This window comes from Primulina tabacum, chromosome 6 (genome assembly GCF_025594145.1).
Source record: "Primulina tabacum isolate GXHZ01 chromosome 6, ASM2559414v2, whole genome shotgun sequence".
NCBI lineage: Eukaryota > Viridiplantae > Streptophyta > Magnoliopsida > Lamiales > Gesneriaceae > Primulina > Primulina tabacum.
Genome location: NC_134555.1, coordinates 984,464 through 1,000,021, shown reverse-complemented (window position 1 = coordinate 1,000,021; position 15,558 = coordinate 984,464). Strand labels below are relative to the sequence as shown.

The window sequence follows — 15,558 nt, the reverse complement described above, 5'->3', positions numbered from 1 at the left end:
TACGACTCGTGAAATCGTTTTACATAAATTTTTGCATATTTTTTTTATGAACATATTTTGATTCACTTAAATCCAAATCTTAATTTTAACAATATATATTCTCTTTGTCTCACTTATTTAGCTTACATTTTTTTCATCGTCCCAATTATATATATACATGTTATTCCTCTAGTCTGCATTTTTTTCCGTAAATTTTTTTTATCTTACTAAAATATTCAATTAAAATAGAAAATTATTTTATAAAATTTATCATTTTAAATATTTTTTTATTTGGACTATCCAACCTCCCTCATAGTGCCTCCAGCCACACACCAATGGCGACTTCGTCTTTATTCATGCACACACTCCTCACGCGCCGCCGCGATCCTAGTAGACATACCTACGCGGTCAAATCCCTCTACTTTTTCATGCCGGCCACCTTAGCTCTTACCACCTCTCTTATTATACTCCTCTATATATCATCCACTTCTAATCTCTTCTTCATTCATCCTCACCAGCTCCATATTTCCAGTTCTGGAAATGGGGGAGTTCTGATTCGTGACAAACCCTCGAAAGTTTTCACCTTTTATAGTCCGGAATCTGTTGGGTACAGCGAGATTCCTCGTTTTTCGGAGAGGGGAATTGTTCTTGGAGAGACGAAGGGTCGAAGTGACGCGGAGTTTGATAAGAGATCACTCGGTATGTGGAATTTCATGTTTTTTCTTCTTTCAGCTTGGTTGACTCTTAAATTTTTGGTTTTTTTGGGAATAGTATGGTAGTGTTTTTGCAATCTTTTGGCTTTCGTTTCGTGTGCAAGTATCATCTGAGAAGATAGAACTATAAATAAAGCTAAGGTAGAACATAGATGGTGGTATGACTTGTGATGTGTTCTTGTATTATCTAATGTGTGGAAATTTTCTCATTTTGCTGTAGTTCTCTCTGATTTTTGCGTTATTTTTTTTAAAAAAAATTCCAAATATCATGTGTAATTTCTAAACTATAAGATTCTCCTTCGAAATAGCTTTTACTCTTTTGCTCCAACAGTGGTAATATCAGTAGTTGAAGTTTTATCAGTCAGCATAAATTAATAATTGAGCAAACATGATGTTTTGTTTGGTTTCTCCTGTGTTGCTGTTCATCTGGTAAAAATGTACTGTCATGCTTGTCTCCACTGCCGAGCTTCGCCTAGAATCTCATTTGGACATACCATGTTATTCCGAGGCAATAATACTTGATGAATGCCACTAAAATGGTCACTGCAGTCAAGATTCGGATTCTTGCAAGTATTTTCTAAAGTTGATTCCTTATTATTATGGTCTGAAATTGCTGTGTTTTGTGTTCAGGGATGTATAATAGTGAGACAAAAATATTCCATGACAAAGATGCCTTCCTGGAGAACTACAAGGAAATGAATAGAAGCTTAAAGATATTTGTTTATCCATATAAACAGGATGATCCCTTCGCTAATGTGCTCTTGCCTGTGGATTTCGAACCCAATGGTAATTATGCCAGTGAGAGTTATTTCAAGAAAATTCTCGTAAATAGTCATTTCAGTACAAAAGACCCTTCCAAAGCGGATCTCTTCTTTTTACCTTTTTCAATCGCAAGACTGAGGCACGACCCTCGCGTAGGGATATCTGGTCTCCAAGACTTTGTTAAAGATTATATCACCAACATTAGTCATGAGTACCCTTACTGGAATCGTAGTGGGGGAGCTGACCATTTTTACGTTGCCTGCCATTCCATTGGACGTTCTGCAATGGAGAAAGCAGTTGAAGTTAAGCTTAAAGCGATACAAATCGTATGCTCTTCAAGCTATTATCTTTCTTCCTATGTTGCTCATAAAGATGCATCCTTGCCACAAATTTGGCCTAGGCAGGACAACCCTCCAAATCTTGAACGCGAAAGGTGTGTGGATGCTTTTGAATATTTGTAGATTTGGTTGCATTTGCATCAATTTCTTGGATTAATTCTGACCGCGGAATGATGACATCTATCAATCCAATTTAAAACTAGATGCTAAACTAAGCTATTCATCGGAGTTGTCTCAACAATGTTTATTAATTTTACCTGATCCCGAAATTCTCAGGTTCAAGCTGGCTTTTTTTGCCGGATCAATAAACTCACCGGTACGTGCAACGCTGCTTCAGGAATGGGAAAATGACGCTGAGATATCAGTCCACTTTGGTCGCCTCGAAACACCCTATTCGGAGGAGCTTTTAAAAAGTAAGTTCTGCCTTCATGTCAAAGGATTTGAAGTCAATACAGCCCGCATAGGCGATGCATTGTACTACGGTTGTGTCCCTGTAATAATAGCCAATCATTATGATCTCCCTTTTGAGGATATACTTAACTGGAAGAGTTTTTCAATCACCGTTGCTACGTTAGATATCCCTCTTCTGAAGAAAATCCTCCAAGGAGTAAGCTTGGAGAAATATTTAATTTTACAAAATAATGTGTTGAAGGCAAGAATACACTTCCAGTGGCATCTTTCTCCTGTGGATTATGATGCTTTTTACATGGTTATGTACGAGTTATGGCTTCGGCGAAGTTCTTTAAGAATTACTGTTTAAATTTAGTAGATATAGTTCCAAATCCACTGGGATAGTCTCCATGGTCATCCTTCATGAGCTCTAAACAGGATCAACTATTACCCCTACTAAAGCTCAAATAAAAATCCTGGAAAAACCCAGCTGATTATACACCCTTCATTTCCTTGTGATTAAATGGCAAACATATCCTCTTATTCATGTCATAATGTTATTGATTTATATTTCTTGTTCTTTCGAAATGGACATCAAATTGTCAACGTATTTAGTTAAAATTACATGACATTTAAGTCATGAAAATAAAAGTGTAAGTTACTAGATGAGCAATATTAATCAATAGATAAGGTGTGGACGTACCACACTTGCCACTTGAGAGATGAATGAAATAAATAAACATATGAATGATGTCCGAATTGAATTTTTTTCCCAGTGTCCACAATTTTATAATATATATATATATAAATAAATAAACATATGAATGATGTCCGAATTGAATTTTTTTCCCAGTGTCCACAATTTTATAATATATATATATATATGTAATACTTTTTGCTCCTAAGTCGCCAGAAAATTTGCTATGCACGTGCACTTGTTTCAAAACCGGTAAACAAGTCAACCTGTTACTGAACTCAAATAGAAACCATAATGGCGTAACAAGTCATGGATAACTTTCATTTTCTTTGAATATTGAAGTATCTTTGCTTCCAAATTGGCTGCCAAACCTCGGTCAAACACGACTCTTCCGCAAAATCCCAGTTCCTTTCATAGCCTCGCACAAGACAATAATTGACGATATTTCATGGGAACCACATTTTGTTCTTGATAATCAAAATTCCACGAGATATTTGTATGATCCACTATTTATTTTTGCAGGAAATGTCACAGAAAAGGTTTGAAATCTTGGCTTCAATCACATGCAAATCATAATTTCATTTAAAGATGGCACAAGGCCACCAAAGGTCAAGCAGAGCAGTAACACATCTCCGGTAAAATATGAACTATTATTTTGGCCTAGTTTACCCCTCTTTAGTTTGACAGTATAGAGGTGAAATCAATACAGAGGAAGAAAAAATAGATGACAATTTGCAGGTCCCTAAACATGTCAGGCATCAGTTCACACGCTAAGTACGCACCAAAGCAACAAGACAACCCACACAAGGTTTAACAAATTAAAGCAATAACACATTTAATAGATCTCAGTGTAGATTACATCAAAATCATATACGATATCTCACAAGATTAACAAATAAAAGGAGAGAGACCAAGCAATTTGTTGTAGCTCGAACCTTGATTCATGCTGCAATCGAGGGATCCTGTAAATATATGCAACCAAAAAGAAAGAAACATTAGAATCATACAGAAAAGTTGATGCAAGTAAAGAAATGATCTTTGTCACCATTATAAATTTTTTTGAATAAAAGGTTTCAATCAAAACCTCGAATATACTGACAAAAAAACATCCATGGCAGTTGGCATAACATAAATCTAGGACTAGAATAAACCTTTGCGGTCAAATTAGAAATGGCCACATTCCATTTCTCTCTAGTTTTTACACCAGCTACCTGCCCAGCTTTAGCCACTTTGTTGAAAGCACCATTCAGCCAAGTGGATCCAGCTGTCACATACCTGATAAAATCCACATTGAGCCAATTCTTCTAGTTTTCAACCAAGAGAATACAAAAATTACTCTAGCCAAAATTGCCTGGAAAACAGGTCAATGACGTGCCAATAAAAGACAGGTCGTCTAGCCACATGCAGGCGACGAGGTAATATAAACATCCACTAAATCATATTTGAGGTAAAATCATCGAGAAAATGACCTAAATTTCTTTTTGCTTCCATTCCAGGATATAGTTACGGAATACTGGGCAAAATTGACAAACCTGCTAGTTTTGACAGCTGACCCAGTATCATTTAATTTCCTTTCCGCAGCCATAAGAGCTGCCGTAGTTTTATCAGATACTTGAAATCTTTGATCCACAGATTTCACTTTCTCATTCACCACCGAAATTCCAACGGTAAATTTATCTGAAAGCCCAACTCTCCTGTCAAAGGAAATAACTCTGGCAGATGCATTGGCAGTCAACCTATGTTTTTCATCAAATGCTTTGGCCTTGTTCACAGCATCTTGGCGTATAGCCGAACCTTTTGCAAGCATACTTGACACAACATCTTGGGCTTTAGTCACGTACACTCTCCCATTATTTGGGCTCATTTTTCCCTGCTATGGGAGAAACGAAAAACCAAGACTAAACAATCGAAATTCAAAGAATTTGGAAGGCGACGAATTAGTTGTCGACAATTGATAGACGTCTGAACAGAGTGTAAAACATGTTATTACATCTTCTATATTTGTGTTTGCTGCAATCCACATCATCTACACCACCAAATGAGAACTGCACAAGTAGTGCCAAGTGCCATATTGTCATACAACCCACATGCCATTAAAATTTTAACAAGTTCTGAGTAATAAAGCACCTCGGCAACTGGAGAAGTATTATCCTGGGAAATGCTTACATCATTGTCAGCCATCCTTACTTCCTGAAAATGTCAGCGACTCAAAGTTAGTTAAAAAGAATAGCACGTCGAAGACGATTATGTTCATGATACCCATAGAGAAAGTGTCCTTATCCACTCAGCACGTGACACGTGTGCTCATTCAACCATATACACATGGTCACTCATTCAACCATGATGCATGGATGAGTGATCATGATTCATGACTCGACACACGTATCATGTGTTGAGTGGATGAGTACACCACCCATATGGGTAGCATTTACCAAGCCATCGAAGACACCGTAAATGTCATATACAGTAGCGCTACTGGATACCTGAATATCAGGTTGTGGTACATAATTTTCCACGGCCTTTATGCTAACCACCTGGTCAACGATGGTTGCTCCCTGCATGACAAACAACCGACAAAAACTTACATATAGTATCCATCTGTCTTTGTCTATTTCATAAGGTGCACGATTCTGAAAATTCCAGGCCAACAGATAGAAGAACACATTGCATCAAATAAAATGTTATGTTGGATATCAAAACTTTCGAACAACATCCATAAAGCTTGACTCAAAAATTGCCACGAGTAATTAGTAGGAAGACTAGTCTCCAAACGCAATGAGGCAAGAATAAATATTCAATCATAACCATTGCCTGAACGCCTGAACTTTGCCATCCTGCTATATGGATGATGAGCTTTGCTATCCTGTCCTACATGATTATTGATGTCCAACCATTTATAAATATAAATTCTAGCATATGCATAAAGAACATTCCATTCTAGTCTTTCAGTTTCCCTATCCATTGAAACAATCCTGAAATTTTCATAAACTAATCATTGACCCACGAGTACTGGTGTACTACAGAAATAACATAAAATGAAGATGATAGCAATGTTATCATACTTGCCCTCCATTAACAGGAAAACAAAGGGAAAAATCATTTGTAAATAGCGCCAACAGGATGCTTTTGAGATTATAAAAGACTCCTTACAGTTACAGTCATAATTCATACTTTATGCATAAGAAATGAAGGTCGCAAATCAGGCTTAACATCCCCGGCACACATGATTGCAAAATTAATTATCAGTGTTTATCTTACACTTCACTAAATAAACATTAGTCGGGGCAAGGGAAGTCTGACGCGAACCCCCTTAAATTCTATCCTCCATTTTTTGGTAAGTATGATATGTTACTAAGGGACACTGCAAAACTTAGTATATTCTAGGTCACATGTCAGTTTAAGCCAAAGCAATAACCATACTTTCTCAAAATGTAAATAAACAGTCAGTATTTGTTCGAAAATAAGCAGGCGATAAACAATAAATTGGTAAAAAGGAGAAAAAATAGAGAGCGTTACAGATAATAACAAGGCGATTTCTAGAGCCTTGGCATCCTTGAAGGTGACGAACGCAGTTTTCGACGGCCCTAACTCTCTGCAACCACACACAGAGCCACGCCAAAATCAGAAACAACAAAACTACTTCGATTATCGCAACTCGAATCGAAACCGAATCAAAGAGGGACTAAAGCAACGAACTCACCTTCGGATCTCAACGTGTTCAATTTCACCAGAAAATGAGAAGAACTCGTGGATTTCTCTCTCCGTCGCTAGATCTGACAATCTCTTAACTTGCACCGTCCTCGTCTGCGTGATAAATTCAAAAACAACATCAAGCACAACGAAATCTGAAGTAAAAACAAACATCACAACCAAAATTACCTGCATTGTGCGCTAAATCTCCCCTTGATTCTGTGATATTGTGCCAATAGTTCAAGTGAAACACGCGCGAGGATATGAATACTTCGTATACACTCAACCGTTGGCAGAAGTTTAGGAGAGAGGAGGAAGCATGTAAGTGCCACAGGAGAATGTTTAATGTTGAATTCAAAGACTTTCCTTTCTGCTTTAATGATAATGGTAATCTCTGTGTTAATATTTTTTCACATCAGCGACTGCAAGATTCCTGCTGGTGCTATTTACAGTAGTGGTGGGGGTTGAAATTATTAACAATTGAGCCGTGTTTGGATCCTGGGGCAGCCGGGCTTTGAGTTTCGAAATGTTGCTTCGGTTCAAACTTCCGTTATGATGTCGGATGATCTATAAATGTTAATAATGGCTTGTAACTTGCCTATTTATTACATTTAAATTAAATGTGTATTTTTAATTTACATTTTTTCCATCATATTAAAGATAAATTTTTATCTTTTTTTTAATTTTTTTAACCTACTCACTCGAAAATTACTTATGTAGCAAACATGAATGCTGATATGGATTTTTGGAAAGAAATTTACACATGTATAGTGAATTTTTTAGAATATTATTTGAAAAAAAAAACACGACGAACTTTGGCCAAAAAACGGCAAAAAAAAAAAAAAAAGACATGTAAATTACATGGTTAAAATACAATTCAATGTTGACATTATAAAAATACATATAAGTTATATTACTAAAAACGAAAATTTACGGTTAACGCAACGAACATAAAAAAAATGCAGATATAAGATAAAAAAATGTAGATATATTGTTAATAGAACTAAAAAAATGAAAATATGGGATAGAAAATATAAATTTTCAACTGTATCTATTCTATTTTATTAAGATTGAGCACATGACAGTAATTACCACATCGATTTTTTCTTCCAATTTTACCCTTACATGATACTAATATTATACTTTTGTTTTTTGTTATTTTGTTTTTTTTTTTAAATTTTAACACACTTTTATTTTTTTTTATTTCAATAATTGAAATTCAATTTAATCACTCCATAAATTGTCAAATTACAATTTAATACATTGATAATGATTAAAAAAAATTGTACACACACAGCGCGTGCGCATAATAACTAAGTATTTGAATATGAATGCTATATTACAAATGTATATTCAATGTTCGAAAATGTGTGTATATATTAAGAACAATTTTAAAATTCTATTTTACATATCCAATTCATTCTGCTACCCAACTGCTATATAAAGAACAAATTTTTAATCCAACTCCGTTTGCAGAAGACGTTGCCTGCTGAAAATGCCCCCAAAATTATCCTCCGCCCGGCACCCGCGGGAAATTAGGTCCGCCGCCGGTACGTCCGTCCCTCGTGCTATACGGAAACCTAATCACCATGCTCCGTTAGCCGCCGCCGTCAGTGAGCCGCCGTCAACCGCGGGTCTCACCTCTGGAGAATTTTCACAGAAAGCCGTACACACAAATTCATCAATAATCAAAAGCTGCCCTGATGAATCCGCTGTTTCAACCCCTCTTTCCCAGTCTCGATTTAGTAATTTAGAAAAAACAGTTGCTGGTAATTTGGGATTGGTTAAGTCTGAAAACAGTGTTATCAATGGTACTGATAATGCAACTACGGTAACACTTGTTGAGCCCCAAAAAGCCTGTTCTTTGGAGATTGAAACTGTGGTGGGAAGTGGACATGGTGTAACAAGGGAGCATATTCTGGCGTACGGACAGGATGGACGATCATTTGGTCCTACGGATGGGCCTGAAAGTAGGGAGGGTGGTGTGGTAGCGCCTGGATATGGGAAGAGGAAGATAGTGAAAAAGACAGTGCGAGTGGTGAGGAGGGTGATAAGGAAGAGAGTTCCTAAGAGAGTTTTGATGGATGGTTCAGAAAATCAAGAATCTGGTGTCGTTTTGAACGAGATAAGTGAAAATCTAAATCTTAGGAACGATTCCATGGAAAATTATAATCTTGATGCGATGGAGAAATGTCATCTTGTTAATGAGATGAATGGCAAATCAAACACGGCAGATGAGGTCACGGAGACATCAAATTTCAATATTGATGCTAGTGTCTTGGAGCCGATGATAGAAAAAAGATGCAATGTGCTTGTCGTTCATCCGATAGAGATGGATAAATTAAAGGGTGATGATGCACTGGGCAGAGGGGAAACTTTGAGAGATCCTGATCTGATGGAAGTTGAAAAGGTTAATTCAGCTGCTGAAAGTACTTCGAAGAATGGAAGGACAAATGTGAGGGATCATGATCCTATCATTGAAAGTGTTAATTCTGCCGGTGAAAGCGCTGTACAGAGTGGATTGACAGTGGGGGTTGACGCTTCCGTGATTGATAATGCATTGAAGGGAAATTGGAGGTCTGATGAGGCAAAAAGTGGGGATGTTGATGAAGTTATAGATCAAAAGGTGCATTCAGTGGAACAAACATGCATCGCTCTATTTAGGGGTCAGAATGAACCTCTAATGGGGAATACTAACAATGGATTATTACTGAGTGGAGAATTAGAGGCGTTGGAGCGCAAAAAGAGGCGAAAAACAGAGATTTTTGTTGGTGGTTTGGACAAGGATGCAAAGGAGGATGATTTACGGAAAGCGTTTGATGCGGCTGGAGAAATTTTACAAGTGAGGTTGGCTATGAATAATAAGACAGGAAAAAATAAAGGGTTTGCCTTTGTACGATTTGCAACTGCAGCTGATGCTAAAAATGCATTAGAAAAATACTCTAAAGTCAAGGTAATTTCTGGTTTATTTAGTTTGTGGAATTTTCCTTGAACCCTTATCACTTGTAGATTTATGTGCTCGTGGTTGTGCAAGTGGTGGCTTATTTATTTTAATGTTGATTCAGTAATTTGACATCTAAATTGTTAGTTTTTAGATCCTATAAATCTAAATCGTGGTTCATGTTTGCCAAAGGTTGTTGGACAGGTGAAAATCATATTTCAGTTATGGCATGTTAAAATGGCATAAACATATTTGCTTGTTTAGTCACATTTAGAGCTGGGTAGTTATGAGTGTTCTTAAAGCATTAATACGTACTCTAAAATGTAGTAAACATATATTTTTATGAGACTGTTAATTTTACCTTATGAGATCGGGAGGATTAGACTTGTTTTGTCACATATCCAACATTTCTTTTTGAAAAAAAATTGGAAAAAAAATTAGAGATACATTATTTAGATCAGATTTCTTGGAAAAAATAAAAAGGTTTATTTAACTGTGATTTGATTGAAAGACGCAGTTGATGAAAATGAAACAAGAACTGGCAAAAGCATGCAACGGTTAGGTTTCCATATTTGTCTGTGAAAAAAAGTTACTTTGAAAACCCATGTTATACGTGAGTAGAAAACTTGCTTGAAAAAAGTGCAGCAATTTTCTGGCCCTGTTATGCAAAACATGAAAGCATTCTACTTTAACCACAGTATGAACGGCAGCATGTCTTCAGTATGAACGGCAGCATGTCTTACCTTCTCTACTTCTGTATTTTTACATTAGATATGTGGCTATCAGTGTGATGCTGCACCAGTTGAGGGCAATGATACAATATTTCTTGGCAATATAGATAGAAAATGGAAGAGTGAAGATGTAAGCAAAATTATGTTCTGCACTGATTCTTGTTCAAGAATACCTTCTAAAGAGTGATGTAACTGAAGGGTTGTCTTCCTGCAGGTTGTGGGATTCTTGGAGAAAGCTGGTGTTGATAAAATCGAAGTAGTAACTCTCAAGACTGATCCTGAAAACATGGAGAACAATCGTGGTTTTGCTTTTGTTGAATTCGAAACAAATAAAGATGCTCAAATTGCTTTTCATAAACTCAAAAAGAAGGATGTTTTTGGAAAAAACCAGAAGATAAAAATTGCATGGGCACAACCCTTGATCGAGGCATCAGAAGAAGAAATTTTAAATGTCAGTTCTCTGGGATCATTCTTTTGCATTGAGAATTATCTATCTTCATGGCCCTACGCCCCTACCAATTATGATGTGGTTAATTTCATTGTAAAACTTTTCTTGAAACATCACATGCACAATTTTGTTGAGCTCTTTCATATCCTTATTCTATTATTGGCCCATCCCTGTCTTTGTTTCCCAACTTTTAGTTTCATTTTTCGCTATCATAAATCTATTGTTTCCTTGAACTTCTTATTGACCTTGTCTAACATTTTAGGGCAACATAATTATGTTCAGGTGAAATCAGTTTATGCGGAGTATCTACCTCCTTCGTGGGATGAAGAAAAAGTGAAAGAGCATTTCAAAAGATTTGGTGAAATTGAAAACATTGTCCTTTCCAAAGATCTTACTTCATCCAAGAGAAAAGATTTTGCTTTTATTAACTATTCAACCCGAGATGCTGCTCTCGCATGCATTGAAGCAGTCAGCAGAGAGAGAACAGAGCATAGTGGCTCCAAGGTTACGCTGTCATATAATTTATATTAATTTACATCGGGAATTAATTTACTGATTAGATATTCTTATCGATGATAATTTAGGTTAAAATTGCAGTCTCTCTTGCAAATCCAATACCAAAGAGCAAGCAACGGAAACCTCCCTCTGATTCAGCTAGTCAACAATTCTCTCAGGAAAAGCCAAAGGTATTGCAAGGTGAGGAGTTGCATTCTTTCTATTGTGTCTGTACTTGTAAAATCATAATAAAAAACATGATATCAAAAAATGCTGAAGTTCCATGAAAAGCTAGCCGCAATAAGTAAAAATTATTTTTGAGAAGTGTTTTTGTAATTTTTATTGTGTGGTCTTTGAGAGAACTCTTGATGGACATGTTGGTCCTAGAACATGCAAATTTACTTTTATGTCAGAGTTTGTTAGAGCCTGGTCCGGTCTGATTACTGGACAAGAAGTGCCTAGGAAACCACCAGAACAAAATCAATATATTTAGTTATTTTAACAATTTCGAAACTTGGATAACATGGGTGTGAATTGTGTTACTAATCCAACTTTATAGTTTATTACACTTTCCATCCACATTTCATATGGATAGGGTAGCACTCGTATCTCAAAACATTTTTTTTTTCATTTTGTTGCTGTTTGATAAACGAGGATATGAAAGGGTTATTGTGTAGATTCTTGTTCAAGTTTTGAAATTTTTTCAGGAAAGTGGTCGGGTCCTTGCCTCCTTGATGAAGTAATGCAACCTTAACAGTCAAGAAATTAGCACTCCTTCATTTTTAGCGCATTTTTTCAGGAGTTGACACAATTAATTGCTGAAATTACCAGCCTTGTAATAATCTTATCTGAAGTCTAAGTATATGGTGAGAGTGGTAAATATATTGTTGAGATTCAGATTATAGAAAAGTTGATTGCTGTCATTATGTATGATTTCTTGCCCTACTCTAGCTTGATCATGTAGGTTTATGCAGTCTTGTCCTTGCCATTCAATATCCCACAAGTTGGAGTTCTTGAAATTAAGTTTTTTAAATCGCCACTGTTGTCTTCTTTAGCCCTACCCTAGATTGACCATGTTGCTTTAGACCGTCCTTTCATAGCATGTAATGTCCCACCACTGTCAGTGGAGTTCTTGAAATTAAATTTTTGAAGTTTGCACATCAAATTGTCACTACCATCTTTCCTAGCCCTTCAAAAATTTCCAGTTTGTCCTCTAAAAACTGTGAAGGAGCTTTTCTGAGAAAACACATGACAGTTACGCAGTCACTCATACCAATAATTTTGTATAGTTCATGTTAAACATTTGTCTTCTATGTTCGTGCCCCCATGCTGTGAAATGAATATTTAATGCAATAATATGTTTTTCTTAGTTACTTATTCCAAAGCTAACTATATGCATGATATGTTTGTAGAATGCTACTTTGAGGTATAATTGTTGTAATTTTTAACATATGGATCGTACCGCTTCCAATACCACTTATTGTTTCTTGATGATAAACAGAATATGTATATATATACATATATATGATGATTTTTAGAGCATAATACCGCTTGTGAATTAAAATTGATTGTCCAATTCCGTGTGTTCTTAGCCACCATGAAGTTTCATGAACCAAGAAGCAAGGGAAAGGCTACTAGCAGTAATTACGATGTTGACAAGTTTGGTCACAGGTCTTCAACTACGGATGAACTAGTGCAGATATTGAGGCAACAAGCATCAAGCAAATATGTCCCTCCACATCCCGTTGCAGGTATCTTGTATTGCATTTTTTGGCGTCATATTTGTGTTGTTTGTGGGAGGATTTATTGGAGGAATGAGCTGTAATTGTCATTTTGGATGTAGAAGCACTTATATTCGACAAGTGCTTTGTCAAACAGGGGTCTTTTTAATTTTTTTTTAATAAGTCATCCAAATAACATACTTTTTACTTCGAGGGCCTTTTATTTTATAAAGACTCTTGTGCTCCAAGAGCTTTTGTGTACAAATTTAGTGCAAGTCTCATGCATCTTAGTTTTCTGCACAGTTCTTACTCATTTTAAAAAATAATAATTTTAACATGTCATGGCATCAAATGGAGATTCCTTTGCGTGTTTATTATTATTAAGTTATGCCCAAAATGTAACAGACTGCTGCATCTGTTTTTCTTTCGTTTATTTGCATTATGTACCAAATCAAGTTATTCTTAGACTCTTATAACTCTTGGTTGAGGGATTATTGTGCAGCTAGCTCAATTCTTTACTCTCATCTCTGTTTTTGAAACAGGAAACTCCGTTTTAGACCATTTTCCCTTGCGTGGTAGCAAACGGCCAATTTCACTTGGGGTGAGTAACTTGAGGTCTTTACATATGCTCTTCTACATCATCCTAAAAATTAAACTTCTTTTCAAAACTCAAGTGTTGTCTTCTGTCAATACGCGCAAACAACTAACTGATTAACCTTGCATCCTTTCACTCAGGGGACTGATCAGCTTTTTTTGGAGCCAGGAGCATTACCTCGAGCTCGAATTGAGAGTTATTCAATTTCCGATCCTAGGTTTCTCACTTTTTCTAAGCTACAAATTACAGAACAATTTTCCTCTTGAGGACGGCACACAAGTTGTTGAAAGTGTGCTGGTACTTTCCTCTAACATGATATTGATTTATCATTTTCTGATTCCAGTGCTTTGTCACATGGGGGTACAGCCTCTTATGCCTATCATCATCAAGGGTCTGGTCATACATCTGGTAAGCAGCTGTTACATATTTGTATGCTTTGGCTAGCGTTCCTAACATCACAAATGGTTTATGGTCATTGTATCTCAGAATCAGTCATTCTTGGTAGAATATATCCAAGATTTTTCCAGGTGCGTAGTCTTGTTCTTTCGCCCTTTTAATTGGTGTCCTAGTCAATATTGAGTATTGACCATGAAATGTAAATTTAGACAGCTTCTTTTTCATCTCGTTCCATCAAATATCTAAAAAGCAACTGGTTTTCACCTACTCAAATGACTTCTTTTTGCTTCATAGGTATATATAGATTCTGCTGTGTTAAGTTATATGACGGATGAAACTTTTTCCACAAAATTTGTTTGTGGCATGATAAGAACTTTGATCAGGCATTTCCTATAGGATTTAGCTTCTCATATTGGGGAGTACTGGCTTGATACTATATTCAATGAGCATAATTGTCATTAGTGTGAGAAATTGAGAGAGCTTATTTTGTGGTTTTTGTATGTCTGGAAAGTCATTGTTATCGTGGAAAAAATAGCCTAGATGTCTAGTTTTTCAGAAAAAGAATATTGTTTTCTGTTTATTCTTTTGGTTCCCTGAATTTTGTTACGTTTCGAGGTTCCATACAAGAATATTGTATTGTTTGATACTCTCATTGGATTAACATAATAACACTTGATATCTTCTGTAACCTCTTTTTGCAGACAAGGGAACAAGCTCCTTACCATGGAAACACTAATTTGTTTCGTAGATGTAAGTGAATAACAGCTTCCAAAATTTCTACATACTATATTTGCTGATCCTAGGAGACTTGGGTTCTTTGTTTGTTATTGTTGTTAAAAGTTGAACATGATGTCACGTTTAAATAATCTATTCCAAACTCTAATAAAACCTACAATCCACGTTATTGTGAACTCTAGAGTCTAGAAGATCATTTATAACTTTCGGGTACTTTATTATTATTATTATTATTATGTGTCCAATAATATATGTAATTGTACACTAATTTTCACGAACTGCACTGCTCAATTTGCTTCTTTATCTAGTTGAACTTCCTATTTTTTCTTTCTGCTCGAGAACTCTTTGTTTTCACCTTACTTTTAGCAACCGCTCTTCTCAATGATTCTCTGTGCAAACACATTTTTGCGGCACTTGAGAAAGATAGGGTATTTCTACACAGATTACTTGTCTTTATTCTGCATATGATTGCTCATCAAAAATCTTGTTTTGTGCAGGTTGACGAAGACGAAGTCTTTTAAATCGGAGCCTGAGTTCGTAAACTCGCATTTGTAAATAGCAGTGAGAAACACCAATGGATTTTATAGTAACTGATTGTTAACAACAGTTTCATAGTTTCATCATGTTATCATGTCTTTGGCGGACAGTGTTTTGTCTCCTCGATTGTGAATTTTACACTAGTAAAACTGTCAAGTAGGTCCATTTGCTAGACCTGAATTAATGTGTTTCATAAAATGTAAAAATTGGTATAAAAAAAAATAACAATACAAAAATTGCATGCATGTGTCATATGTCATGCTCTGACCCCACGGTTGGGCATGTTGAGTATCTTCTCATAAAGTATACTTGGCAAGTCGGAACAAAACGAAAAAACACAAGAAGAAAGCTACTAGAGATAGTTCTTTATATTATTAGAATACTCAAAAA

General features: G+C 36.0%; 3 protein-coding genes across 8 annotated transcripts; 2 read left to right on the top strand and 1 right to left on the bottom strand.

The window, feature by feature from the left end:
* Positions 1–263: 263 nt before the first annotated feature.
* LOC142548475 (putative glycosyltransferase At5g03795) lies at positions 264–2,728 on the top strand. The gene is made up of 3 exons (XM_075656820.1): positions 264–678; positions 1,323–1,887; positions 2,069–2,728. The coding sequence occupies exons 1-3, from the start codon at positions 315–317 to the stop codon at positions 2,550–2,552; spliced, it is 1,413 nt and encodes a 470-aa protein (XP_075512935.1). The 5' UTR covers positions 264–314; the 3' UTR covers positions 2,553–2,728.
* A 787-nt stretch (positions 2,729–3,515) lies between these two features.
* On the bottom strand, positions 3,516–7,096 carry LOC142548474 (binding partner of ACD11 1-like). 2 transcript variants are annotated; one of them, XM_075656817.1, is made up of 8 exons: positions 6,759–7,096; positions 6,580–6,683; positions 6,396–6,471; positions 5,363–5,434; positions 5,007–5,069; positions 4,412–4,752; positions 4,031–4,154; positions 3,516–3,841 (listed from the first exon to the last, which is right to left on the bottom strand). In XM_075656817.1, the coding sequence occupies exons 1-8, from the start codon at positions 6,762–6,764 to the stop codon at positions 3,821–3,823; spliced, it is 807 nt and encodes a 268-aa protein (XP_075512932.1). In that variant the 5' UTR covers positions 6,765–7,096; the 3' UTR covers positions 3,516–3,820. The 2 variants fall into 2 exon arrangements, with proteins under 2 accessions (XP_075512932.1, XP_075512933.1); XM_075656818.1 differs by having other exon boundaries at positions 4,412–4,749; positions 6,759–7,092.
* Positions 7,097–7,979: 883 nt separating this feature from the next.
* Positions 7,980–15,361, top strand: LOC142548471 (uncharacterized). 5 transcript variants are annotated; one of them, XM_075656813.1, is made up of 13 exons: positions 7,981–9,522; positions 10,282–10,371; positions 10,456–10,692; positions 10,972–11,193; positions 11,274–11,385; positions 12,777–12,935; positions 13,448–13,506; positions 13,641–13,717; positions 13,844–13,908; positions 13,987–14,027; positions 14,598–14,646; positions 15,129–15,180; positions 15,332–15,361. In XM_075656813.1, the coding sequence occupies exons 1-12, from the start codon at positions 8,065–8,067 to the stop codon at positions 15,131–15,133; spliced, it is 2,574 nt and encodes an 857-aa protein (XP_075512928.1). In that variant the 5' UTR covers positions 7,981–8,064; the 3' UTR covers positions 15,134–15,180; positions 15,332–15,361. The 5 variants fall into 5 exon arrangements, 3 of the variants coding, with proteins under 3 accessions (XP_075512929.1, XP_075512928.1, XP_075512927.1); XM_075656812.1 differs by lacking the exon at positions 15,332–15,361 and having other exon boundaries at positions 15,129–15,318; XM_075656814.1 differs by lacking the exons at positions 10,282–10,371; positions 15,332–15,361 and having other exon boundaries at positions 7,980–9,522; positions 15,129–15,320.
* Positions 15,362–15,558: the final 197 nt, after the last annotated feature.

Excerpts from the sequence above, each read along its gene's own strand:
- LOC142548474 (XM_075656817.1), bottom strand. Across the intron at positions 6,472-6,579 it reads GAACACGTTGAGATCCGAAG|AGAGTTAGGGCCGTCGAAAA; the intron begins GTGAGTTCGTTG and ends GTGTGGTTGCAG. Across the intron at positions 4,753-5,006 it reads ATACTTCTCCAGTTGCCGAG|CAGGGAAAAATGAGCCCAAA; the intron begins GTGCTTTATTAC and ends TTTCTCCCATAG.
- LOC142548471 (XM_075656813.1), top strand. The coding sequence starts at position 8,065 with ATGCCCCCAAAATTATCCTCCGCCCGGCACCCGCGGGAAATTAGGTCC. Across the intron at positions 13,507-13,640 it reads AACGGCCAATTTCACTTGGG|GGGACTGATCAGCTTTTTTT; the intron begins GTGAGTAACTTG and ends CCTTTCACTCAG. Across the intron at positions 13,718-13,843 it reads TATTCAATTTCCGATCCTAG|TGCTTTGTCACATGGGGGTA; the intron begins GTTTCTCACTTT and ends TTCTGATTCCAG.
- LOC142548475 (XM_075656820.1), top strand. The coding sequence starts at position 315 with ATGGCGACTTCGTCTTTATTCATGCACACACTCCTCACGCGCCGCCGC. Across the intron at positions 679-1,322 it reads GTTTGATAAGAGATCACTCG|GGATGTATAATAGTGAGACA; the intron begins GTATGTGGAATT and ends TTTTGTGTTCAG. Across the intron at positions 1,888-2,068 it reads CCAAATCTTGAACGCGAAAG|GTTCAAGCTGGCTTTTTTTG; the intron begins GTGTGTGGATGC and ends CGAAATTCTCAG.